Source organism: Plecotus auritus (assembly GCF_963455305.1).
Source record: "Plecotus auritus genome assembly, chromosome: 10".
Taxonomy (NCBI): Eukaryota; Metazoa; Chordata; class Mammalia; order Chiroptera; family Vespertilionidae; genus Plecotus; species Plecotus auritus.
In genome coordinates, this window is record NC_137785.1 from 691,601 (window position 1) to 719,151 (window position 27,551).

Here is a 27,551-nt window from a genome sequence, read left to right on the forward strand (position 1 = left end):
TTCCCTGTATGGTGATCCTCAGTGTCCCAGATCTTCACAGCAGCATCTTATCAATATTTCCTTCAGGTATTTTACTGTCAGACAATTGCATGGAACGAACGTGTTATGAGTGACACACTTTTGTAATGACACTTCTCCCTGTCACCACAGTCGACATTCACTTCATCACCATTTTTCTCTTTTCAGGTTGTTGGCATAAAACGGATGATGTGGAGGCCAGTTATGAGCAGAGTGTATCTGTACAAGGGGAGTCACAGGTTAGTGCTCCTAAGATAGCTCCAGCAACCCAGAGGTCCCATCTCTGTGGGAGGTGTTTCTCTGTGTTCAAAGACATTCTGCATCTGACTGAGTCACAAGCAGCAGACTTTGAGCAGAAAGGCTTCTTCTGTGACGCATGTGTGAGAGACTTCTGTTTCAGTGCAAACCCTCCCCATCAACAGAGGGATGCCAGTGGAGAGAAGCCCTGGAAAGGAGCTGTAGACAGGGCCTTGGTTTTGACCAACTTCAGCTTCTCCTTATCAGCGCTGCCTTCAAGCAGTAGGGAGGTTGGGGAAGACTTCCCAGCCATCTCAGAGCTTCTCCAGAACCAGGCCCCTCTTGACACTGAGGAGACACACAATCATAGTGAGATTTCAGAGGAATTTCTCAATAGAAAAAGGCATCACCAGTGGGACGAATGTGAAAAAGCAGCTAGCCACAACCACAACCTTGTTCAACATCAGGGCGTCTGCTCTGGGGAAGTGAAATATGAGTGTAATACATGTGGGAAAGTGTTTTCATGTATCTTTAACCTCAATAGACATAGGAGAGTTCACACTGGGGAAAAGTCCTATGAGTGTACTGATTGTGGGAAGCTGTTCAATTACAGGTCTTCCCTCACTAAACACCACAGAGTTCACACTGGAGAAAAACCTTATGAGTGCCCTGAGTGTGGCAAATCTTTTAGTAACAATAGTAACCTTCATATCCACCAGAGAATTCACACTGGAGAAAAACCATATGAGTGTAGTGAATGTGGGAAATCATTTAGAAGCAATAGTCATCTCCTTAAGCACAAGAGAGTTCACACTGGAGAAAAGCCTTATGAGTGTAGTGACTGTGGGAAGTCCTTCAGCAGTAACTCTACTCTCATCCAACATAGCCGAGTTCACAGTGGAGAAAAGCCGCATCAATGTAGTGATTGTGGCAAGTGCTTCAGTGAAAGCGCTACCCTCATTAAACACCACAGAGTTCACACTGGAGAAAAACCTTATGAGTGTAGTGAATGTGGGAAATCTTTTAGGCAGAAGAGTTACCTCCTTATCCACCAGAGAGTTCACAGTGGAGAAAAGCCGTATCAGTGTAGTGACTGTGGGAAGTCCTTCAGCAGTAACTCTACTCTCATACAACATAGCAGAGTTCACAGTGGAGAAAAACCTTATGAGTGTACTGAATGTGGGAAGACCTTCCATGTACGGTCTTCCCTCACTAAACACCACAGAATTCACACCGGAGAAAAACCGTATGAGTGTAGTGAATGTGGGAAATCATTTAGGCGCACCAGTCACCTCCTTAACCACAAGAGAGTTCACACTGGAGAAAAACCGTATCAATGTAGTGACTGTGGGAAGTCCTTCAGCAGTAACTCTACTCTCATCCAACATAGCCGAGTTCACACTGGAGAAAAACCACATGAGTGTAGTGACTGTGGGAAGTCCTTCAGCAGAAGCTCTAATCTCATCCAACATAGCAGAGTTCACACTGGAGAAAAACCATATGAGTGCAGTGACTGTGGGAAGTGCTTCCGTCAAAGCTCTAACCTCATTCAACACCTCACAGTTCACACTACAGGAACACCTTATGAGTGTAGTGAATGTGGGAAATCTTTTGGGCACTACAGTTACCTACTTATCCACCAGAGAGTTCACACTGGAGAAAAACCATATGAGTGTAGTGACTGTGGGAAGTTTTTCAGACAAAAGGCTCACCTCATTCCACACCACAGAGTTCACACTGGTGAAAAACCTTATGGGTGTAGTGAATGTGGAAAATCTTATAGGCACAACAGTCACCTCCTTATCCACCAGAGAGTTCATACTGGAGAAAAACCTTATGAGTGCAGTGAATGTGGAAAATCTTTTCGCTACAAATATGCCCTTGTTCAACACTTGAGAGTACACACTGGAGAAAAGCTTTAAATGTGCAGGGAATGTTTTACTTTCTCACTCAGAATAACACCAGAGGAGAAGCTTTTACTCCCATTTACCTGAATGCAAACCGCTTTATCAGAACATACACTCTGCTAGATGCCTCCTAAGTTTCAGGTATAAGTGACACTTTCAGAAACTGCATCGCACTTGCAAACCTACTCAGACCTACAACCTGATTGTTGTCACTGGAAGAATTTGTCTAAGATATTTCACCTCTACCATTTGCCTCACCTGAAGAGTGTGCATCACTCACAACCCCTGCATGCTCTGGGGTTGTGCTTGAGAAAATTATGAATATTCTGAGCTCCTGGGTGAATATTCATTCCTTTATTTCTGACCAGAGAATTGACCCAGGTTTCGTCCAGAGCACCCATCCTCAGCTAAGTGCTACCTCTTTCAGGGACATTGTGGGTCTCACATTATGCTTTGATGAAGTGTTTCAGGTTCCAATTAATTAACCTGCAAACCTCTTGCTGTCCTCTGCTCTGGTTTATGATTTTTATTTAAAGGGTTTTTTTTCTTTTGTACTTTAATTTTGTTGGTTCTATTCTCTCCTTGGGATGATTGAAAGGAAAGTTGTGATCTGTCTGCATGGACAGGTGAACGGATATGGTGGAGTCCCAAACTTTCTGTGCTTTGGAAGGCACAGCTTGATGGCAGAAAATCACTCTTTGTTCAGTATTGACTGATTTTGTATTGCCGACCAAGGCCTTCATAGAAAGTGTGCATGACTTTGTGGTTCTAATTTGCTGTACAGTGCCTCTTATATTGTAGAGGTCAATGGTCGCCCTGAACAGACGGCCTTTATTGTGCTCCTGTGAACAATATGAATTATATTCTCTGTTCGCAGTATGTATTACATAAGTGTCAGCAATGTTTAGGGGAACTACTCTCCACGCGCTCCAAAGAGGCCGTGTGTCATGATGTATGAGAGTTCGTAGGCTGGTGTCATTTATTGTAAGACTCTGAGGTGGAATTAGTATTGGGACAGAGACACTGATTTCATATTCATAGCAGACACTGCAGTTAAACTAGATGAAAAGTGCCTCTTGTGGACTGAAGTCTGAATTATATTGGGACCTGTGGCCTTTTTGATCTTTGAGGACATTCTCAGGACCTCCATGACTATTTCCTGTAGCTGGCGTCACTAGCAGACAAAATAATCTCATGATTTTGTGGATTCCCCTGGCGCCCTAGGGTGTTCATCTCAAGGTTGTTGCTCAACAGGCCAGACCTCAAAGCTAGAGGAAGGATAACCCTGTAATCAGTCCCAGGATGTGTCTTTTGTAACCAGTCAGCATTCCTGTTGGTTCCAATGGCAATAGTCTTCCCTGCTTGACAGCATTAGCTGCCACTGAAGCAAGGCTGTTCCCCCAGGAAATGAGAACTCACATGCAACAAAGTGCACCTTTCTCATGTGTGCTGTTTGGTGAGCCCTGACCTAGAGAGAAAGCTGTGAAACTGTCACATGTGACATTAACCACCTGTAACTCCTACACAGGGTGGGGCAACAGTGTGCTTACAGTTGTATGTTTGCAAAACACAGATTATTCTTTTTTAAAAAAATACATTTTATTGATTTTGTACAGAGAGGACGGGAGAGGGATAGAGAGTTAGAAACATCGATCAGCTGCCTCCTGCACACCCTCAACTGGTGATGTGCCTGAAACCAAGGTACATGCCCTTGACTGGAATCGAACCTGGGACCCTTCATTCCACAGGCCAACGCTCTATCCACTGAGCCAAACCGGTCAGGGCAAGATTATTCTTTTTGAAAAAATATTTTAGAAAAATTTATTTTATTTTTTTGGGAAAGAGAGAAAGAGACTGGAAGAGAGAGGTAAACATAGATCTGGTGCCTCCTGCACGTCACAACTGGAAATCCATTTGGGAATGTTCACTGACCTGGAATCAAACCAGAGACCTGTCAGTGAATGAGATGACACCCAACCAACCGAGGACACTGGCCTGGGCAGAGTTTATTCCTGTTTATTATTACTAATTTTCGTATCATTTTCCATAACAACAACTCTATACCTGCTTTTGCCACACCCTCTATTTTCCCAATACCCTGTTATTATAATCGCTCTTTCTGCCTTTCTTGGCCTTCCATGCACTCAGGGATTTTCCATTCTTTATAATAGAATAGTTCATAGTTTTATAGGTGCTATTTGATGTGTACTGTTTGATAAATAAATACTGTTTTCCTCCATGCTACACAGTCATTTTGAGATTCAGTACAAATGCTTATGTGAAGAGTGAATTATTTTTTTTCATTGCTGAGTAGTACTGTTTTCGGTGAATAACCACTTTATTGATCTATGTTTTTTATTATTTCCAGGTTTGGGGTATTTTACATAAATCTTCCGGGAATATTTACATTGAGTTCTCTATATAGACATATGTGTTACTTATCACAGTGTTGTGTAGGTGAATGTTTTACATATAAGATATGCAGAACTGTGACCCAAAATGGTCATTCCCTTTGGCTTACCAGTAACCCACAGTATATAAAAATTCCAACTTTTCTGCTACCCTGCAAGGACATACAATGGTTAACCTTTTCAAGTAGTAACAGTGGAAATGCATGCAGTGTTAATTTGCTTTTGTTTTAGTTCCATCTATTGAGGAATTTTTTATGGTGAACATTTTTTATACATTTCTTTGCACTGTCTTTATATGCTTTGTTAAAATGTCTGCTGAGAATCTTTTTCAAATTGTCTAAATAAATTTATTATTTTAAACAAAGGAGGACTATGCAGCAGCTAAGACATCTGCTTAAATTTCCCTCATTCCTCAGTGACTCCTTTGCCATATGGAGGCATTGGTTTTGAAACCTGGAAGGAAAATTGTTTTACTCAGTGTAATGCTGTGTACAAATTAAGCCAACGTATACCACATACTCATACATTTAATCTGCATTGTTAGCATTTGGAGCCACTCTTTTTTTATATATATATATATATATATATATATATATATATATATATATATATATATATATATATTTACAGAGAGGAAGGGAGAGAGAGAGAGTTAGAAACATCGATCAGCTGCCTCCTACCCACTCCCCACTGGGGATGTGCCCACAAACAAGGTACATGCCCTTGACTGGAATCGAACCTGGGACCCTTCAGTCCACAGGCCGATGCTCTATCCCAGCCGTGGGCAAACTACGGCCTGCGGGCCGGATCCGGCCCGTTCGGCTGTTCTATCCGGCCCGGGGAGCCGAAAGAGCGGAGGCCCTCCGCTCCTTTACTTTGAATTTATATTCACACAAACACTCCATCCATGCTTTTGTTCCGGCACTCCGGTCCAGTTTAAGAACCCATTGTGGCCCTCGAGTCAAAAAGTTTGCCCACCCCTGGGCTAGAGCGTTGGCCTGTGGACTGAAAGGTTCCAGGTTCGATTCTGGTCAAGGGCATGTACCCTGGTTGCGGGCACATCCCCAGTGGGAGGTGTGCAGGAGGCAGCTGATAGATGTTTCTCTCTCATGGATGTTTCTAACTCTCTCCCTCTCTGTAAAAAATCAATAAAATATATTTTTTAAAAAAGTCTAAGCATTCATTTATACATTAACTCTACATTTGTAGTATTTGTCCATTTCCTGGTGTAAATATTCTCATCATGGTCCGTTTTACACTGCCAAACGATAGCATGGAACACAGACGTGCTGAGATATTTCAGTAGCACATCATTGTATTTTATTTCCAAAACACTGACACAGTAGCAACAAATATGCTCCAGAACTTTGCTAATAACACAGTAAAATTATTGGGATCCTCAAGTTTTAAACTTTCTCTAAAGTTTGATTTAAGTACAGTTGATTTAAAAATACATATATTTTTTAGACATACACTTTTGTGTTTCCATGTATTCCTGCATCGCTGAAACCAAGGCCCTCCTGCCCTTATCAGAGCTTCATCCTCTGCCTTTAAAATAACTGATGGGCCTGACCGGTGTGGCTCAGTGGATAGAGCGTCGGCCTGCGGACTGAAGGGTCCCAGGTTCGATTCCGGTCAAGGGCATGTACCTTGGTTGCGGGCACATCCCCAGTAGGAGGTGTGCAGGAGGCAGCTGATCGATGTTTCTCTCTCATCGATGTTTCTGACTATCCTTCTTCCTTCCTCTCTGTAAAAAATCAATAAAAATATATTAAAATAAATAAATAAAATAACTGATGGGAAATACAGTCTGCCTTTGAAACAGCTCACATGAAATGTATCCATGTGAAACAGTCACATATGACACCCCATGAATCCCATTCTAGCCTCCCAACACCGTCTGTCTTCATGATGGTTTTTGTATCTGTCAAGTCTCAGACACATTATTGGGTCATTTTACTTAAATTGCCACATAGGTGCGGCCGACACCAGATAGCTCAGCGGGTCAGGGAATCATCTCAGTCACACCAAGGCTGCAAGTTCCATCCCGGGTCAGAACAATCACAAGCATCAACCAAAGAAGGTATAGAAAGAATGGAACTAAAAAATGGATGTACCTCTCTAACCCTATTTCTCTCTCTCTCTCTAAAATCAATATATATGTTTAATTCACACAGTCCGTCCACACACTTGTGAACACCAGAGCCGCCCAGGGCCCGTGGTGACCAGCAGCCAGGGTTCTTTGGGGGCCCAGCAGGCAATGACCCCGGGAACAGGAAGGGTGGTGCCAGGGCTGTCCGTGTAGCAGGTGGGGCCCGGGCTGAGCTGCACAGGCACCTACAGGGGTCGATGACGTCAGTGTGCTCCCTGGACTAAAACCTCAGCGGCCGGGAGACGCTCTGGGCCTGCACGTGCCCCTTGCGGTCTCCGCACCTTCCAGCCGGGGGCTGAGCCTGGGCTGTTGCACCTTCAGGGGGTTGAGAAGCTCAGGTTCCTTCCTCTCAGGTGTCAGGGCTGGGAGCAGCGGTGGCAGCTGGACGGGGGGTGGGGGGGGGTGGGCAGGAAAACTCAGGGCAGTTCCCACGGGGAGTGGGTGCTGGGCCATGTGTGTGGCTCTCAGGCTCTCTCTCGTCCCAGTCCAGGCTGTGGCCGCTCTGTTCCTGGGGGCCATGGTGAGTGGGAAATGGAGCAAGCTCTGCTACAGGAGTTCCTGGGGAGTCATCTGCCCTCCAAGAAAATTAGTGACCCAGGCAGGGCCAACCTAGCCCACTAATGAGGTGCTCCAGCCACTGACCTGCTGGGGGAGGGAGAGGAGCTGTCTCTGCAGAGGCTGAATCCCCATCTGCCCAGCAGGAGGGGTTGCTGGCCGCTGAGCCACCTGGTGCTCTGGTGGGTTGGACGTGTCTTGGAGATTAGAAACTAATGTAGGTCATAGACATGTATCAAGCTGGTAAGAGAAAGTGTCCTGGCCAGTGTGGGTCAATGGTCACAGCATCTCCCACACACCCGAAGGATGGTAACAGATTCCCGGTCTAGGTCATGCACCCGTCCTCATGTGGCACCTGTAGGAGGTACCCAGTCGCTGAGACTCACATCGATGTTGTCCCTCTACCTCTGTTCAGTCAACACCCTTAACATGTGGGCTTTCACCTCGACCACGTGGGAGAGTCAAGGCAGCCAGGGTTTTACCCAGGGTCATACAAGTGGGTTCTGAGTTTGCTGCCAATGACATCTGGCCAATATCCTTTTTCTGAAGTTCACCCCTTTGAATCTCGCCAGTGACAGGTTGCAGGGGTGGGCAAACTTTTTGACTCGAGGGCCACGATGGGTTCTTAAACTGGACCGGAGGGCCGGAACAAAAGCATGGATGGAGTGTTTGTGTGAACTAACATAAATTCAAAGTAAAGGAGCGGAGGGGAGAGCAAGAGAACCCTCTGCTCTTTCAGCTCCGCAGGCCGGATAGAACAGCTGAACGGGCCGGATCCGGCCCGCGGGCCGTAGTTTGCCCACGGCTGGTTAGGGCAACCTGGGGACAGTGTCCACCTGGATGAGGAGACAGGGACCCATCCTGACGGACTTCCACTGTCATTTCCTACCAATCCCCACTGCTCTCCTTGGCCCTGCACATCCCCCACAAGAGGCTGCACCATGTGGCCGCCCTACTGGGGCCCATCAAGGATGTCAGGTTCTGCTACAGAACCCTGGATGTTGGCTGCAGCCTGTGATGTGCTGCGATCAAGGAAATGTGGAGGGAGGGAAGCCTGTCACCTCTGACAGAAGAGTCTGGAACCACTGAGACTGGCCATCCCTTGTGTTTATCTCTGACAACACCTAGCAGGTACCAACATGGTGCTTCTCCCGTATCCCATCCCAGGAGAACCAGGGATTTCATGTGGTGGGAACAAGAAGGAAGCCTTCTTTAGTATAAGCTACTAAAGCTTTGGGGACATTCTTTGCACACTGTAACAACTAGCCTGTCTTAATGGGTATATGTCCCCTATTCTACCCTCTAGGAGGCAGCAGAGCCGAACATGAGAAGCCAGAGCTCTGTTGTTGGAGACACCTGGGTTTGACTTCCAGGCCTGCCTTTATTAACTCTACAATCGGGCAATTTAGGTTGAGTCTCTGAGCCCGGGTTTCCTCCCCATAAAACAGTCGGTTAAATCATCTCAGGTGTGGAGAGGATTAAATGAAATAACAATAAAGCATATAAAGCATTGAATCCAGGGCCTGGCACATGTAGTGAACATTCAGTAACTGTTAGCTCTGTAGCTTCATAATGTGTACTGACTGCAGACATTCAGACAATGTAGGAAATGTCAACCTGTTGGCCTCTGTATCCTTTCAGAAACATCACTGACGAGAGAGAATCCCTGATAGGCTGCTTCCTGTACCTGCCCTCTCCCTGGGAATTGAGCCTGCAACCCATGTATGTGCCCTGACCATGAACAGAACCATGACCTCCTGGTTCATAGGTCGAGGCTCAACCACTGAACAACACCAGCTGGGCTATAGTGTTAAAATTTTTTTTTTAAAAAATATATATTTTAAATATATTTTATTGATTTTTTACAGAGAGGAAGGATGAGGAATAGAGAGCTAGAAACATCGATGAGAGAGAAACATCGATCAGCTGCCTCCTGCACACCTCCTACTGGGGATGTGCCTGCAACCAACTTACGTGCCCTTGACCGGAATCAAACCTGGGACCCTTCAGTCCGCAGGCCGACGCTCTATCCACTGAGCCAAACCGGTTTTGGCTAAAAAATATATTTTATTGATTTTTTACAGAGAGGAAGGGAGAGGCATAGAGAGTTAGAAACATCGATCAGCTGCCTCCTGCACACCTCCTGTTGGGATGTGCCCGCAACCAAGGCACATGCCCTTGACCGGAATCGAACCTGGGACCTTTCAGTCCGCAGGCTGATGCTCTATCCACTGAGCCACACCAGTTAGGGCTAAAAAAATTTTTTTATCTGTATGTATTTTTTATTGGTATTTCAGATGTCTCCCCTTTCCCCCTGTATATATGATCTTCGGTGGATCTATCCCAGTCCTTCCCTCCTTCTCCCCTCGGAGATCTGTCCGTGTGGACCAGGGAAGCAGACCTCCAGTCCCATCTCCTCCTCCAGCACCACTTGTGGGGCCTCAACACCTTTATCCACCAAGGTCATTGGCTGGGATGCCAGCCCCCCGCTGGGATAGGAAAAACTACATTACCCAGAAAGCACTGCGCCCGCGTCAGAGGAGGCAAGGAGCGTTTTGGGACATGCGCATCCGGTGAGGGCGGGACTTCCGGCATCCCCTTCTCGGCCGTCATTTTGAATTCTTCTGTGGGTGGAGGGTCTCCCAGGCGTCAGCGCTCCGGTGACGAGGAGGAGGAGGAGGAGGAGGTGTCGGAGGCAGCGCCCCGCTGGGCGGCGTGTGTCTGAGGCGGTTGAGCCACCACCGGCCGCGACTGCGTCCTCCGCGCCCCCCAAGCTACTTCCTGCTCCCAGAGTCCCACCCGCCTCCCCCCGTTTTCCCTCCAGGCTCGGGGGTGGGTGCCCGGGCCGCCCTGCAGCCCAGGTCTCCGCGCCGCCGGAACAGTGAGTTGCTTGGGGTGCCACGTGGTGTGACTGGGTGGGAGAGGGTGACGGGCTGAGAGGCCCCGTGTAAGGCCGTGGCGGTGTGACCGAGGAGGGAGGACCGGGGAGACCTGGGCCTGTGTTATGTCCAAAGGCAACAAGGAGGACGAAGGAACGTTGTGTGTGAGGAGTTTTACTCCATTTTCAGGGAGCGGCTGCCATCCATGGCTGAGAACCAGAGAGACATGGTGTGAGTTAGGGTTCCCACCTTTTCTCAAAACTGCTCAGAGGAAGAACAGACTAGAGGAGAGAGGACAGCAGTGAGGGACGACGGGAAGGAGACGTCCTGTGAAAGCCCGGATGTCATGCGGGCGTCACCCGGCCCCGGGGCTGGGCCAGGGCCCTGAGCAGCCGGAGCCCCTGGGTCCTGGCGGTGGGTGCCAGGCCCTCCACAGGCCTTCCGTCCCCACAGGTTCCTGCAGGTGCAGACCCGCTGAGGGGCTGGGCTGTGGGGCTGATGTCAGGGCCTCACACTATGGTGGCCTCTGAGATAGTGGGGTCCTGGGACTGTCCAGCCTCTCTTCTCGGGGGACCTTGAAGAGATACCAAGTCTAGAATCCTAAGTCCAGGTCAAGGGTCAGATGAGTGGTATCTGATTTTGGCATCCAGTGGAATTGTGGGTAATAGGTCCTTCCATGCATGGGTTCCAGAATGTGCAAAGGGTTGAAGTGCAGACTAAGCTGATTCAGAGATGAGCAGGTGTCCATGTTTTAAAAATAGGAGCTGGAAACAGTGGGACAGGAATCAAGTCCAGAGGAGCTTTGTGACAACTTGGGTTTCTGTTCTACTGGGGATGGGATCACTGGGGTCATTGGAGCAGTAGAGCAGGTGATGTGTCCCAGGTCTCATTAGACTCCTGTGACTGCAGCATGATGCACAATATGGGTGTGAGGGCGGTGGTAGGAAGACTAGGATGGAAGCTGCTGTGATGGTGTTGGTGAGTGTGACGGTACCTGGAGCACAGTGGTGGTTGTGGATGTGGAAGAAGCAGTTGCATTATGGATCAGTGATTTAGGTGTGGCCACCTGGATTTTCGAATTTTCAGGATTGGAGACAGAGATAAGAATCAGAGATGATGTAAAGGTTTGGATTTCGCACCTGAAGGTATGAAAGCACCATCAACTGACATGGAGAAATTCATAGTGGGAACAGTCATTTTCATGAGGAATATGAAATCTTTTATTTTTTCTATTAGGGTATGAGATATTTCAGAGACCAGTTCATGACCATCTGGAACTCTGAGGAGTAGTTCAAGATGAAGACTACTTAAAAAAATAGTAAAGAGTATGGAGCAGGGGGGAGTTGTAGATCACCTTTTTTTTATTAATTGGAGGTAGAAGAGTAATTCAAAAAAGGTGAGACTGTGACTGGTGCATATTTATTTTTTAAATATATTTTATTGATATTTTACAGAGAGGAAGGAAGAGGGATAGATAGTTAGAAACATCCATGAGAGAGAAACATCAATCAGCTGCCTCCTGCACACCTCCCACTGGGGATGTGCCCGCAACCAAGGTACGTGCCCTTGACTGGAATCGAACCTGGGACCCTTTAGTCTGCAGGCTGATGCTCTATCCACTGAGCCAAACCGGTTTCGGCCATATTTATTTCTTAAACACTCACCTTTAGGGTCAACAAGTGAATCTAAAAATCAAGTGAATAAAAAAATCTGATGAACAGAATAAACTGGTGAATATAATAGATTCAGGGGCATAGAAAGGGAGTGGACTGACAATTCTCCGGGGTATGGGAGTAGGGGGGTGCAGGAAGAGACTGGACAAAAATCGTACACCTATGGATGAGGACAGTAGGGGGCAGGGTAAGGGCAGGGGAGGTAGGAACCAGGTGTGGAGGGGGGAGCTATGGGAGGAAAAAATAGGAACAACTGTAATCTGAACAATAAAGATTTATTTAAAAATGATAAAATAAAAGAACATGGATGCTGGATGCTTGTACTCCTGTACCTTCCCAATCAACACACTTACCTTGTGGGTCTTCACCTCGACCACAGTGGTGAACATAGGCATCCAGGAATTTACCCAGGGTCACACTCACAAGTGGGTTCTGAGGTTGCTACCAATGACATCTGAACAAACTCCTTTTTCTGAGGTTCAACACCCCTTTGAATCTTGCCAGTGACAGTTTAGGGCAACCTGGGGACAGTGTCCACCTGGATGAGGAGACAGGGACCCATCCTGACTGACTTACACTGTCATTTCCTACCAATCCCCACGCCTCTCCTTGGCCCTGCACATCCCCCACAAGAGGCTGCACCACGTGGTCGCCCTACTGGGGCCCATCAAGTAGGTCACGTTCTGTGGCTGAATGAACCCTGATGTTGGTTGCAGCCTGTGATGTGGTTTGACCAATGAAATAGGGTGGGAGTGAAGCCTGTCACCTCTGACAGAAGAGTCTGGAAGATGTCTCTCCATCTGGCCATGATGTCTCTCCATCTCTGATAACACCTAGCAGGTATCTACACCTTTATCCCGATACCAGGAGAACGAGGGTGGACATGTGTTATGAACAAGAAACATACCTTCTTTAGTGGAAGCCACTAAAACTTTCTGGCTGTTCTTTACCCACAATAATATCTAGGCCGCCCTAATATGAACGCATCCCCTATTCTACCCTCTAGGAGGCAGCAGAGCCTAATATTAGAAGCCAGAGCTCTGTGGTTAGAGACACATGGGCTTGATTGCAAGCCCTGCCTCTTACCAACTCTACAATCAGGCAGCTTATTCTGAGTCTCTGAGCCTGGATTTGCTCCCCATTAAATAGATGGTTAAACCATTACAGGTTTTGGAGAGGATTAATTGAAATAATAATGCATGTAAAGCATTGAATCCAGGGCCTGGCACATGTAGTAAACATTCGGTAACTCTTTCCTCCATAGCTTCACAATGTGTATTGATTACAAATATTCTAACAATGTAGGAAATGTCAACTTGTTGGCCTATGTATCCTTTCAATTTTTATTTTAAAATGAGTAGGGTAGGATTGTATATATTCTCTCATAGCCTGCTTTTTCTCTTAATAATGTGTTATTTTTATGTTAAAAAAAAATCCAGCCCTAACTGGTTTGGCTCAGTGGATAGAGTGTCAGCCTGCAGACTGAAAAGTCCCAGGTCCGATTCCGGTCAAGGGCATGTACCTTGGTTGCGGGCACATCTCCAGTAGGAGGTGTGCAGGAGGCAGCTGATCAATGTTTCTTTCTCATTGATGTTTCTAACTCTCTATCCCTCTCCCTTCCTCTGTGTAAAAAAATCAATAAAATATTAAAAAAAAAAAATCCAGGCTGGAGTGGCTCAATTTGTTGAGCGTTGTCCCATGACCAGAACATTTGCCAGTTAGATTCTCCTTTGAGGGCACCAGGTGGGGTTATGGGTGCAATCCCCATTCGGGGGGGGGCATGTAGAAGGCAGCCAATCTGTGTTTCTCTCCTTTTGTCTCCCTTCTCTCTCTCGAAATCAATTAAAATATCTTTACATTATTTATCCATTTATAGTTGTCATCTTCAGAAAACATGGAAATAAGACTTTTTACCTCATGAAGCATTCTGAGTTTTACAGAATCTGAAATGTGTGCAAATGAACAGATCAGTTGCAGACAACACTCCCCAGAAACCTGTCACCAAAATCTCAAGTTGTCATTACCCAGCGCCAATATTTGCTCTCAAACACCAATATTTGGAAAGGTCAGCGAGTGACTTGGATCCTAATTGCACCTGGGAGGCCTAGAAAAGTGTATTACCCAAAGGGCAATGCGCCTAAGAATGGCTGTGTTTAGCCAATGAAAGCCCAGAACAGGCACATCATCCAGGTGGACTTGGTTGAGGGTGGGACTTCTGGGGTGTTTACCTGGTGTTCATTTTGACTTCTTGGTCTGTTCAGGGTGACAGAGGCTTTGGAGCTCCAGGTCTCCAGCAGAACGAGGTGTCAGAGGCAGCGTCCCCGCTCTGCAGGGTGTGTCTCAGGCTTTTTGAGCCTAAGCAGTCTGGTATTGAGGCCTCTGTACCTCCCAGAATCCTCTCTGCTTACAGAGTTCCACTCAGCCTCAGCTGTTCTAACCCTCCAGCCTTGGGTGTGGGCATCTCTCAGGTCCTGCAGCCCAGGTCGCAGCATCCAGAGCAGTGAGTTGCTCAGGAGTGATACAGGATGTGATGGGGAAAGAGGGTAACGGGTTGCAATGCCACAGTGTAAGGATGTGATGGTGTGACTGAGCAGGGAGGATTTGTTTTGTGTCTAAAGGCCACAAAGAAGATGAGGCAAAGTTTTGTGTGAGGTTTTTTTTTTTTTGTTTGTTTGTTTTTTTAAACATTTCTTTTTTTAAAATATATTTTATTGATCCTTCACAGAGAGGAAGGGAGAGGGATAGAGAGTTAGAAACATCGATGAGAGAGAAACATCGATCAGCTGCCTCCTGCACACCCCCTACTGGGGATGTGCCCGAAACCCAGGTACATGCCCCTGACCAGAATCGAACCTGGGACCCTTCAGTCTGCAGGTTGACGCTCTGTCCACTGAGCCAAACCGGTTTCGGCTGTGTGAGGTTTTTTATGTTGATTCTCAGGTGACTGGGGCCATGGATGGTCATGAACAAAAGAGAGTCATTGTCTGAGGTAGGGTTCTGAACTTTTCCCAAAAAATCTCAGAAGAAGAACAGCCTGGGAGAGAGAAGACAGCATTTAGGGATAGGAAGGAGAAGTCCTGTAAAAGGTAAGGTAAGTACACAATCGGGCAATCTCTTTTGAGTTTGCACTGAGGGAAGAGTGTGCACTGAGGACTGAATCTTGAGGCGATGCAGGCATCTCGAGGGCATGTGGCCTCATTGGCTGGGCCAGGGCCCTGAGCAGCCTGAGCCCATGGGTCCTGGCGGTGGTTGCCAGGCTCTCCACAGACCTTTAGTTCCCACAGGTTCCTGCAGATACAGAAACTCTTAGGGGGACTGATTTGTGGAGCTGATTTCAGGGTCTCACACTCTTATGACCTCTGAGATGGTGGTGCTCTGGGACTGTCCTACCACTCTTCTAGTTCTTTGATCTTGGGACACTAAGCCCACTATCCTACGTCCAGGTCTAAGTCACGTGAGTGGTCCCTGTTATTCTCGATCAGTGCAGTGAGATGTTAGAGGTCCTCCCAGTCATAGGTTCCAGAATGTGCAAAGGCTTGAAGTTAAGACTCAGGTGGTTCAGGGATCGGCAGGTATGCTTTATTTATTTATTTATTTATTTTTAAATACATTTTTATTGATATTATAGAGGAAGGGGGAGGGAGGGAGAGAGAGAGAGAGGGAGGAGGGAGAGAGAGAGAGAGAGAGAGAGAGAGAATCATCCATCTGCCGCCTCCCGCAACCCTCCCACTCGGGATTGAGCCCGCAACCTGGGCAGTTGCCTTTGAATGGAATTGAACCCTGGGACCCCCCAGTCTTCAGTCCAACGCTTCATCCAGTGAGCCAAACTAGCCAGGGCTACTTCATTCTTTTAAATAGAAACTGGTGACTCTGGGACAGGAATCAGGTCCAGAGGAACTTTGTGACAGCTCCGATGAGTTTTTTGCAGGTGATGGGATGAATGGGAGATTTGAAGCAGTGGAGGCAGGTGATCTAACTCAGGTCTCATTAGACTCCCTGTTGCTGCAGCATGATGAACAATATGGGTGTGAGGGAGGTTGTAAAAGGATTGGGAAGGGAACTGCTGTGATAGTGTTGGGGAGTGTGAGGTTATCTGGCAAATGATGATGGCCGTGGAGGTGCTACAAGCAGTCGGATTCCGGTTCTGTTTTTAAAGTTGGCCCACCAGGATTTTCTAATTATGAGGTTGAGAGAGACATAGGTAACAGTTAAAGATGACACAAAGTTTTGGATTTCGCAGCTGAAGGTACGGAAGCACCATCAACTGAGATGGAGAAATTCATAGTAGAAAGAGCAATGTTCATTTGGGGATGCAAAACCTTTTATTTTAGGCCTGTTAGAGTGTGAGATATTTCATAGAGCAACTCATGAGTGTCTGGTACTCTGAGGAACAGTTCAGGGTGAAGACTTTGTTAAATGGTAGCAGAGAGTGTATGAAACAGGGAGGCGTTGTAGATCACCTATTTATTTATTTATTTATTTATTTATTTATTTATTTAGGCTTTTACAATCCCTATTTTATTTTAATAAATCTTCATTGTTCAGATTATTACAATTGTTCCTCTTTTCCCCCCCATAGTCCTCCTCCACCCGGTTCCCTCCCCACCCTCTGCCCTTACAACCCCCCCACTGTCCTCATCCATAGGTGTATGATTTTTGTCCAGTCTCTTCCCGCACCCCCACACCCATTTCCCCACAAGAATTGTCAGTCCACTCCCTTTCTATGTCCCTGATTCTATTATATCCACCAGTTTATTCTGTTCATCAGATTTTTTATTCACTTGTTGATAGATACGTATTTGTTGTTCATAATTTTTATCTTTACCTCCTCCTCCTCCTCCTCCTCCTCCTCCTCCTCCCCCTCCCCCTCCCCCTCCCCCTCCTCCTCCCCCTCCCCCTCCCCCTTCTCCCCCCCCTCCCCCTCCTCCCCCTCCTCCTCCTCCTCCTCCTCCTCCTCCTCCTCCTCCTCCTCCTCCATGCCTTTCAGCATTTCATATAATACTGGTTTGGTGGTGATGAACTCCTTTAGCTTTTTCTTATCTGTGAAGCTCTTTATCTGACCTTCAATTCTGAATGATAGCTTTGATGGGTAGAGTAATGTTGGTTGTAGGTCCTTGCTATTCATCACTTTGAATATTTCTTGACACTCCCGTCTGGCCTGCATAATTTCTGTTGAGAAATCAGCTGACAATCGTATGGGTGCTCCCTTGTGGGTAATTAACTGTTTTTCTCTTGCTGCTTTTAATATTCTCTCTTTGTCTTTTGCTCTTGGCATTTTAATTATGATGTGTCTTGGTGTGGTCCTCTTTGGATTCCTTTTGTTTGGGGTTCTCTGCATTTCCTGGATTTGTAAGTATTTCTTTCACCAGGTGGGGTAAGTTTTTGGTCATTATTTCTTCAAATAGGTTTTCAGTATCTTGCTCTCTCTCTTCTTCTGGCACCCCCATAATTCTGATGTTGGTATGCTTGAAGTTGTCCCAGAGGCTCTTTACACTATCTTCATATTTTGGGTTTCGCTCCCTGCCAGACAGTCCAGTTTCTCCCCGAATGAGTCTGGGAACCCAGAGTCTCGCCTGGAGCTGGAGTTCAGCGTCGTCAGGAGCCCCGTCTCCCTCCCACTTGAGAAGGCCAGCTACGCACTCAGCCGTCAGTCCTCTCCGCGTGCGTGCTCCTCTGGACCTCTGCCTTCTGCAGCTCCCCTGAGTCTCAGTGTGCCTCTCTCTTTCCTGACACACCATATTCACCCTGTATGAGACTGGGTCCCTCGAGTCTCACCCAGAACTGGAGTTCAGCACAGTTCGGAGCCCCCATCTCCCTCCTGCTTGAGAAAGCCAGCTGCGCACTCAGCCGCCAGTCCTCTCCGCACGAGCATGTGTGTCTCTGTACATCAGCCTTTTGCAGCTCCTCTGAGTCTCAATGTGCTTTTCTCTTTCCTTCTAGTTGTAGAATTTCCACTCAGCCAGCCTTCCTGTGATTCTGGATGGTGTCTGTTTTGTCTTTTAGTTGTAGTTTTGAAATTGTTGTGCGAGGCAGCAAGTTCAGGAGTTTACCTATGTCGCCATCTTGGTTTCTCTCCTATTTTTTTATTTTTAAAGTGTGCTTCTTTTATTAAAAATATATTTTATTGATTTTTACAGAGCGGAAGGGAGACAGATAGAGAATTAGTAACATCGATGAGAGAGAAACATCGATCAGCTCCCTCCTGCACACCTCTCATTGGGGATGTGCCCGCAACACAGATACATGCCCTTGACCGTAATCCAACCTGGGACCTTTCAGTCTGCAGGTCTGCAGGCCGATGCTCTATCCACTGAGCCAAACCGGTTAGGGCTAGATTACCTTTTTATTTTGTAATTGGACACAAGAAAGAGTAATTCAAACAGGTTGAGTCTGGAGCTAGTGCATATTTACTTCTTAAACACTGAATAGGAATCTGTAGTGCCCATGAGCCTAGGGCAGTGGTCGGCAAACTGGCTCGCGAGCCACATGCGGCTCTTTGGCCCCTTGAATTTTTAGCAAAGGCCAGCTTAGGAGTACACTAATTAAGTTAATATCAATGTACCTACCGATATAGTTGAAGTTTAAAAAATTTGGCTCTCAAAAGAAATTTCAATCGTTGTATTGTTGATATTTGGCTCTGTTGACTAATGAGTTTGCTGACCACTGGCCTAGGGTGTTTCATTCAGTCTGGTATATTTCCTTAGGGGCATGAGGGGTCATCTGTGAGACTGGGCGTGGCAAAGAGGGCCATAGGTGATGGCACTTGAATGATGGAGGCTGTGACTCATGAAGGGACATCCAGTGCAGCAGCAGTGAAGGTGCGCTCTGGATATCTGAGATCGGATGGGTTCTCACTAGGTAAGGTTGAAGGAACAAATCAGGGAGGGAAGCCTTCCTATCAGGACTCAAGGCTCTGTCTTCAGTGTGGGCTGTCAGTGTCGGGTTAGTACTTCATTCAACTGGAATTTGCCAAGCATTCTCAGCACCACACTGTGAGTAAAGAGTAGGAAGCCAAGGAGATGACTGTGAGGGCTGTGGTGGTGGGAGTGCAGGTGTGAGAGAGGTGTGGTAGAAAGAGCGATGTGCCTGCCCTTGAAGAGTGAGTGTGAATTCATGGCTACAGCTCACTGTCACTGACATACAAGTGAATGAAGGGTAATTCCCTTTCTGGTGGTGTCTTTATGATATTCTATGGGGGAATTTTAGGGTTACTGCTGAAGGAGGGGATGTTGTCATGCTACATGCTAAGTCCAAATCTTAGATGCCATGTATGTGCACACTTGCCTGTTGGTGTTGAGGGCTGATACAGTGATCTATTGGAAAGAGATAGCATATATCAGGGTCTCCTGGGCTTGAAAATCTCCACTGCCATGGGAAAGGGTAAGAGTGAGGGAGGTACACATTACAGAGGTGGTAATTTTGAATTTTGGAAAAGAAGCTGATTTGGAAACAACTGATCCTCATCATGGCATATTTGTGTTATTTTTGAAGTTGTGCCTCTGGGAATGAAGATATGTGAGAGAAAGTGTGCTTCAAAGAATTATGTGGAGCAGGTAGTGCAAAGTGATGGCCTCTGCACTCTTGATTGAGATTGGAAGGATAAAGTGTGATGCCATGTTTTTTGGTGTCTTAGAGGGACAGTCCAGGGCACTGCCAGGGGGATGCCTGATAAGACCAGTGTCACATCACTTACACTCTCTCTATGGCCCACATTTCTCCCTTCCTATGTTCATTACAACCACTTATTTACCAGACCCAATGTGAGGCCCAGAGCAGAGCTATCATCAACCTGCTTATCTGCCTTATTGTAGTGGGAAAGCACAGTATCCGTAGGAATACAAGGAGAGACTGACTTTGAAGACCTGGTATATTTATAGATTTTGGGAGTAGAGGGGTCTGCTAAATTGGGAGGATGATGACTGTAAAATCCTAGGAGATAAGCTGATCATGGACTGAACTGTCTCCAATATGCCAGAATATGAACTTTGAGGACGTGGCCATTGCCTTCTCTCTGGAGGAGTGGGAACTCCTGGATGAGGCTCAGAGACTTCTGTACTGCGATGTGATGCTGGAAGTGTTTGCACTGGTCTCATCTGTCGGTAAGCCCTTCACATCTCTCCTGGTGTCCTGAGGTGATGTCCTCTCTTCCTGTATTCTCCACCTGTCGCTCACTCTCTCCCACAGCCAGTCCATGGACTCTGCTACTTCCCCCACTTTCTTGTCAACTGTGCTGCGGCTGCCAGTGCTGAGCTGTGTGCAGAGTCTTGAGGAATGGATTCCACGAGCATCCCTAGAAGCCATTGTCTCCCAAAGTGCAGATAGTGTCTGGGAGTCAGGAGTTCTACAGACAGATCAATAGGTTCACCTTGCTCTTCCTTTTCCTGGGAGGTTTACTATGTCCACTTCCGAGGCTTCCACTTTTGTCCCTTCCCTCGAGCTTAAGGTCCTTGGTGACCGCCTGAGCCAGGTTATGGTCTTTACTTACATGAAGCATGAACAGTTCTTCTAAGGCCCAACGTCAGTTATTATCTGTAATATTCTTTCATCGAATACTATTGCATGCCAAGGTGCTCTGGGCCAGGACTTGCTGCTCACCTCTGTTGTCCTTCATGAATACTCAGAGTATTTAGGTTCAAGGTATTTGTACGATAGAAGGTACAATGAGAACATGGTGTTTTCTCATGATGAATATGCACAATGGACTCAGAGAATGCTGGGCACTTCTGAGTGGCAACTGGGGGGAGGTATGGTACCAGTGCTGTGTTCAGATCATACCACGAGTCTGCTCCTGGCAACACTGTTTAAGTGCAGGTGCAGGTGCCACTGACCACAACTCATTTCTACCTTTTCTTTCTCATACTTGACAGTTTGCTGACTTGTCATTTCATCAGACTGTTGGCTACCTTCACCTTTTGTGGCCTTTTTACATTACCTGTTCCTCTGCACTGCTCTCCGTGCAGTGTTCACAAACACTGTCCTGCACTTGTGTTATGAGGGGCAAATACACTGAGTGGCCAGATTATTACGATCTCTGAACGCATAATAATCTGGCCACTCAGTGTATTTGTATCTCAAATGGGTACCAAAAGTATTGTAGACTTTTGCTGGAGACCAACCACCTATTTGCCCTGAGCTTTCTATCAGCCAGTGCAAAGGGGAAAACTGATCAGGTGCACAATTTACAGTATCTTTGTTGTCAAATAAATGAGGTGCTCAAGAGAAGTACACTGAGTGGCCAGATGATTATGCATTCAGAGATCATCATAATCTGGCCACTCAGTGTATATGCATAAATAGTCCTCTAACACCAGATGCTAGTTTATTAAATTTAACTTGGAAACAGACATAACTATCCTCCTGCACAGCCATCCCATGTCACCATCAGAGAAGCACAGGTGGACACTCTTAGCAGAACAATGAGCAGGAGATTCTGCTTCTCTTCCATGTGATGTTTGCCATCTATTTGTCATATTTCTGGTGAAGTCTTTTCTGGTTTGTTAGCTTCAGAGGCCCATAATTTTATAGCAACCTCTTATTAAGCTTTCCTACAGATCTCTTATTTTGAGACAATTGCATGGAAACAGTGTAGTATGTGAAATACACTTTGGTATTATAACTTCCCTCTGATACCACAGTGAATATTCTTTCTTTTTTTTTTTTTTTTTTTACCATTCTTCGTTTGTAGGTTGTTGGCATGAAATGGAAGATAAGGTGACAAATTCTGAGCAGACTGTATCTCTACAAGGAGAGTCACAGGTGAGGTCTTCTGAGACAGCTCCAGCTACTCAGAGGACCCATCTCTGTAAGAAGTGTTTCTCAGTGTTAAAAGATATTCTGCACCCGACTGAGTCACAAACAGCAGACTTTGAGCAGAAATCCTTCTTCAGTGATGCATGTGTGAGAGTCTTCTGTTTCAGTGCAAACCCTCATGAGCAACAGAGGGTTTCCGGTGGAGAGAAGCCCTGGAAAGAAGCTATGGACAGGGCCTCGTTTGTGAACAGGTTCAGCTTCCGCTTACCATGGGTGCCTTCAGTGAGTAGGGAGGTTGGGGAAGTCTTTCCTGCCATCTCAGATCTTCCACAGCACCCAGCAGCTCTCAAGACGGAGGAGCCACACAGTAGCAGTGAGATTGCACAGGAATTTCTCCGTGGAAAATGTCACCATCATTGGGGTGAACGTGAAAAAGCTGCCAGCAGCAACCAGAAAGTTGTTCAACATCAGGGCGCCTGCTCTGGAGAAGTGAATTATGAGGGTAACAAATGTGGAAAATGTTTTAGATGCATCATGAACCTCAATCAAAAAAGGGAAATTCACACTGGAGAAAATCCCGATGAATGTACTGATTGTGGGAAGGTCTTTAGACAAAGGTCTATCCTCATTCAACAACACAGAGTTGACACTGGAGAAAAACGGTATGAGTGCAGTGAATGTGAGAAATCTTTTAGCTGCAAAACTAGCTTGGTTATACACCAGAGAGTTCACACTGGAGAAAAGCCCTATGAATGTAGTAATTGTGAGAAATCTTTTAGGTCCAATAGTCAACTTCGTATTCACAAGAGAGTTCATACTGGAGAGAAGCCATATGAGTGTACAGATTGTGGGAAGTCCTTCAGTCGTAGGTTTAACCTAGTTCAACATAAGAAAATTCACACTGGAGAAAAGCCGTATGAGTGTAGTGACTGTGGAAATTCCTTTAGGCAAAATGTTCTGCTCCTTAACCACAAGAGAATTCATACTGGAGAGAAGCCATATGCGTGTGGTGATTGTGGGAAGGCCTTCCGTTGTAGCTCAAGCCTCATTCAACATCAGAGAGTTCATTCTGGAGAAAAGCCATATGAGTGTAGTGATTGTGGGAAATCTTTTAGGTTCAATAATCACCTTCATATCCACAAGAGAGTTCATACTGGAGAGAGGCCATATGCGTGTGGTGATTGTGGGAAGGCTTTCATTGATAGGTCTAACCTCATTCTCCACCACAGAGTTCACACTGGAGAAAAGCCATATGAGTGTACAGATTGTGGGAAGTCCTTCAATCGTAGCTCAAGCCTCATTCAACATCGGAGTGTTCACACTGGAGAAAAGCCACATGAGTGTAGTGATTGTGGGAAATCTTTTAGGTCCAATAATCACCTTCATATCCACAAGAGAGTTCATACTGGAGAGAGGCCATATGCGTGTGGTGATTGTGGGAAGGCTTTCATTGATAGGTCTAATCTCATTCTCCACTACAGAGTTCACACTGGAAACAAGCCTTATGAGTGTAGTGAATGTGGGAAGTTCTTCAGTCAAAGATCTGACTTAAATAAGCACCACAGAATTCACACTGGAGAAAAGCCATATGAGTGTACAGATTGTGGGAAGTCCTTCAGTCGTAGCTCAAACCTTATTCAACATCGGAGAGTTCACACTGGAGAAAAGCCATATGAGTGTACAGATTGTGGGAAGTCCTTCAGTCTTAGCTCAAGCCTCATTCAACATCAGAGAATTCATTCTGGAGAAAAGCCCTATGTGTGTAGTGATTGTGGGAAATCTTTTAGGTCCAATAGTCAACTTTCTATCCACAAGAGAGTTCATTCTGGAGAAAAGCCATATGAGTGTACAGATTGTGGGAAGTCCTTCAGTCTTAGCTCAAGCCTCATTCAACATCAGAGAGTTCATTCTGGAGAAAAGCCCTATGAGTGTAGTGAATGTGAGAAGTCCTTCAGTAAAAGATCTGACTTAAATAAGCACCACAGAATTCACACTGGAGAAAAGCCCTATGAGTGTAGTGATTGTGGGAAATCTTTTAGGCTCAATAGTCAACTTCATATCCACAAGAGAGTTCATACTAGAGAGAGTCCATATGCATGTGGTGATTGTGGGAAGGCTTTCATTGATAGGTCTACCCTCATTCGCCACCACAGAGTTCACACTGGAGACAAGCCTTATGAGTGTAGTGAATGTGGGAAGTCCTTCCGTGAAAGATCTGGCTTAAATAAGCACCACAGAATTCACACTGGAGACAAGCCTTATGAGTGTAGTGAATGTGGGAAGTCCTTCCGTGAAAGATCTGCCTTAAATAAGCACCACAGAGTTCACACTGGAGAAAAGCCATGAGTGTACAGATTGTGGGAAGTCCTTCAGTCATAGCTCTGCCCTCATTAAACATCAGTGAGTTCACACTGGAGAAAAGCCATATGAATATAGTGACTGTGGGAAGTCATTCAGTCGAAGCTCTACCTTCACTCAACACCACAGAGTTCACACTGGACAGAAGCCTTAAATGTGCACATAATGTGCTATTTTTCTCACTTAGAATATCATCACTGAAGGTGATTCTTTGGGACATATTTATTTGAATATAAACCCCTTTTAAGAGAACATACACTCTGCTAGATTCTTCATAAGTTTCAGGTATAAGTGAGGCTTGAAGGACCTCCATTGCACTAGCTAACATGCCCAGACCTACTACCCAATTGATATCACAGCGAGTGTTTGCGGCTGAAGAGATTTCACCTCTGACACCTGGCTCACTTGAAGAGTGCACCCATCTCCACCGGGAGTGCTCAGGGGAAATGTATTCTATGTTGTCTCGTGCTTGAGAAAATTATGATTACTCTGAGTTCTTGACAGGATCTTCATTCCTTTATCTTGGACTAGAGAATGAAACTGACCCAGGGGTCATCCAGAGCACCCATTCTCAGCTACAAAGTGTGATCTGTTTCAGGAACATGGTTCTCATGTTATGCTGTGATGAATTGCTTCAGGTTCTAAGTCACTCTACTGCAATCTGCTTAGAGTCCTCTCTTCTGATTTATGATCTTTATGTAAAGGTGTTTTTTTTTTCCTTTTGTACCTATAATTTTGTTCATTGTATAGACTCCCTGGGATGATTTGAAAGGAAAGTTGTGACCTTTCAGCATGGAGATGTAAACAGATATAGTGGGATCCCAAATTTTCTTTGCTTTTGAAGACACACCATACTGACAGAAAATCACTTTGTCCAATATTGGCTTTTAATCATGGCATTCCAAAATCTTGAAAGAAAGACTGCATGACTTTGTGGTTCTAATTTTCAGCCTGGTGCCTCTATTATTGGTGATGTCAATGGTCACCCAGAAAAGGAGGCCTTTGTAGTGCTTCTGTGAACAACAAAAATTATATTCTCTGTTCACAGTATGGATTTCACAATTCTCAGCAAGGTTTAGGGGGCTTTTCCCCACATATTGTAAAGCAGCCATGTGCCATAATGTGTAAAATTTCAGAGGCTGGTGCCTTTTGTTTTAAGGCACTGAGGTTTATATTGAACCACAATTAGTAGATAAACACTGTGTTCATAGTGAGTGGGAAAGACTGGAGTAAATCTGATAAAAAGTGCCTCTTCTCAACCTTATCCAGAAATGATCGTGGGCTGAGGCTTGTGTGATCTCTGTGTACAGACATTCTCAGGACCTCCATCACTGTCTCCTGTGGCTGAAATAATTGGCAGAAAAAAATAATTAAGTTTTTTGCATTCCCCTCGCCCATCTAGGGTGTTCACCTTGAGGTTTGCTCAGCAGGCAAGACCTCAGAGCTAGAGGAAGGATAAGCCTGTAATCAGTCTCAGGATGCGTCTTTTGTGATTCCTGTTGATTCCGATGGCAGTATTTGCTGTCACTGAGGCAAGGCTGGTCCTCCCATGAAATTAGGAAAGAGTTGGTAGAGCCCATATAAGGTTGACATTTTAATTTGCTATCAAGATAGGAATATCTAGGTCTTTATTTGAAAGTACACTTAAGGCTTTATTTCAGTATCTTTATAACTGAAGTGTAACAAAATGTACTTTTCTCATGTGTACTATTTTGTGAGCTTGGACATAAGGATCAAGCTGTAAACCCATCACTTGTGAAATAAACGTGTCTCTCACCCACATACAGGTTAGGGCAAAAGTAGCCTTAAAGATGTGACTATGCAAAACTAAGAGTTTATTCTCATTTAAAAAAATAAGTATCTTATATATCTTTAAAATAATTTATTGACTTTTTAGAAAGAGAGGGAAGGAGACAGAGAATGAGAAATGGCGATATGGAAAAGATGCAGCTAACCGCTGCCTCCTGCACACCACCTACAGGGTACCCAGGCAGGAATGGAACCTGTGACTTTTAGGGCAAGGGATGGTGCCCAACCACCTGAGGCATACTGGCAATGAAGCGTTACTTCCTGTAATATTTATTAATTATTGTATTAATTGACACACCAACAACTCTACACCTACTTTTGCCACATCCTGTATGTTCTTACTGCCCTTTTATAATCTCTCTTTATGCCTTTCTTGGCCCTCCATGCAGTCATGGATTTTCCTTCCTTTGCATTAAAATAGTTCATATTGTTCCCAAGTTTATAAGCATTATAAACTGTGCAGTCTTTAACAAATACTGGTTTCCTTCTTGCTACACAGTTATTTTGTGATTCAATACTAATGTTTATGTGGATAGTTAAATTTTTTTATTGCTGAGAAGTACTGTGGTCTACGGATACCCACATTATCTATTGGTCTATCTATGGTATTGGTTATTTCCAGATTTGGGGTATTATAAATAGATCTGCTGGGAATATTTCTTTCTGTTCTCCATATGGATGTATATTTTACTTCTCAAACTATTGCCATGTTTGTGAATGTTTTACATTTAAGATATGCGGAACTGACCCAGAAGAGTCATTCTCTTTGCCTTCCCCTAACAGTAAATAAAAATTCCAGTTTTTTGCTACCCTGCCAGCACATGCAATGGTTAACCTTTTTAAATAGTAGTCCTGGAAATGAATACAGTGTTAACTCACTTTTATTTTAATTCCATTGATCTAAGAAATTTTTATGGAGAGTTTTTTCTCATGTGTCTTTATGTCTTTTGTTAAATGTCAGAATCTCTTTCAAATTGTTTAAATAGCCCTAACCAGTTTGGCTCAGTGGGTAGAGCATCGGCCTGCGGACTGAAGGGTCCCAGGTTCGATTCCAGTCGAGGGCATGTACCTTGGTTGCGGGCACATCCCCAGTAGGGGGTGTGCAGGAGGCAGCTGATCGATGTTTCTCTCTCATCAATGTTTCTAACTATCTCTCTCCCTTCCTCTCTGTGAAAAAAATCAATAAAATATATCTTTAAAAAATTGTTTAAATAAATTTATTATTTTTAGCTAAAGTGGTTCTGTGTAGCATCTAAGCATATGTTTGAATTTCTCTCATTCCTCAATGACTCCATGACTTTTTTGACTCTATATGGAACCATAGGTTTTGAATACTGGAAATAAAATTGATTTACTTATTTTAAAATATGTTTTAATGGATTTTAGAGAGGAAGAAAGAAGATAGACAGAAGAGCATCATCCATCGGTGCCTCCTGCACAACCCGCACTGGAGATCGAGCTTGCAACCAGGCATGTGCCCTGACTGGGATTCGAACCAACAACCTCTTGGTTCCTTGTTTGATGCTCAAGATCTGAGCGACACTAGCTGGACGTGTTTTCCACAAATTTAATCCTAAAAGCAATTTATTTTATTTTTATTTTTTAAATATATTTTATTGATTTTTCACAGAGAGGAAGGGAGAGGGATAGAGAGTTAGAAACATCGATGAGAGAGAATTGATCAGCTGCCTCCTGCACACCCCCCACTGGGGATGTGCCCGCAACCTAGGTACATGCCCTTGACCAGAATCGAACCCGGGACCCCTCAGTCCCCAGGCCGATGCTCTAGCCACTGAGCCAAA

At 45.3% G+C, this 27,551-nt stretch overlaps 1 protein-coding gene across 1 annotated transcript; it reads left to right on the forward strand.

Annotated features, from left to right (window-relative positions):
• The first annotated feature begins 215 nt into the window (after positions 1 to 215).
• On the forward strand, positions 216 to 27,338 carry LOC308235016 (uncharacterized protein). Its single transcript, XM_080643615.1, has 3 exons — positions 216 to 257; positions 19,808 to 19,931; positions 21,518 to 27,338. The coding sequence occupies exons 2-3, from the start codon at positions 19,811 to 19,813 to the stop codon at positions 23,926 to 23,928; spliced, it is 2,532 nt and encodes an 843-aa protein (XP_080499741.1). The 5' UTR covers positions 216 to 257; positions 19,808 to 19,810; the 3' UTR covers positions 23,929 to 27,338.
• Positions 27,339 to 27,551: the final 213 nt, after the last annotated feature.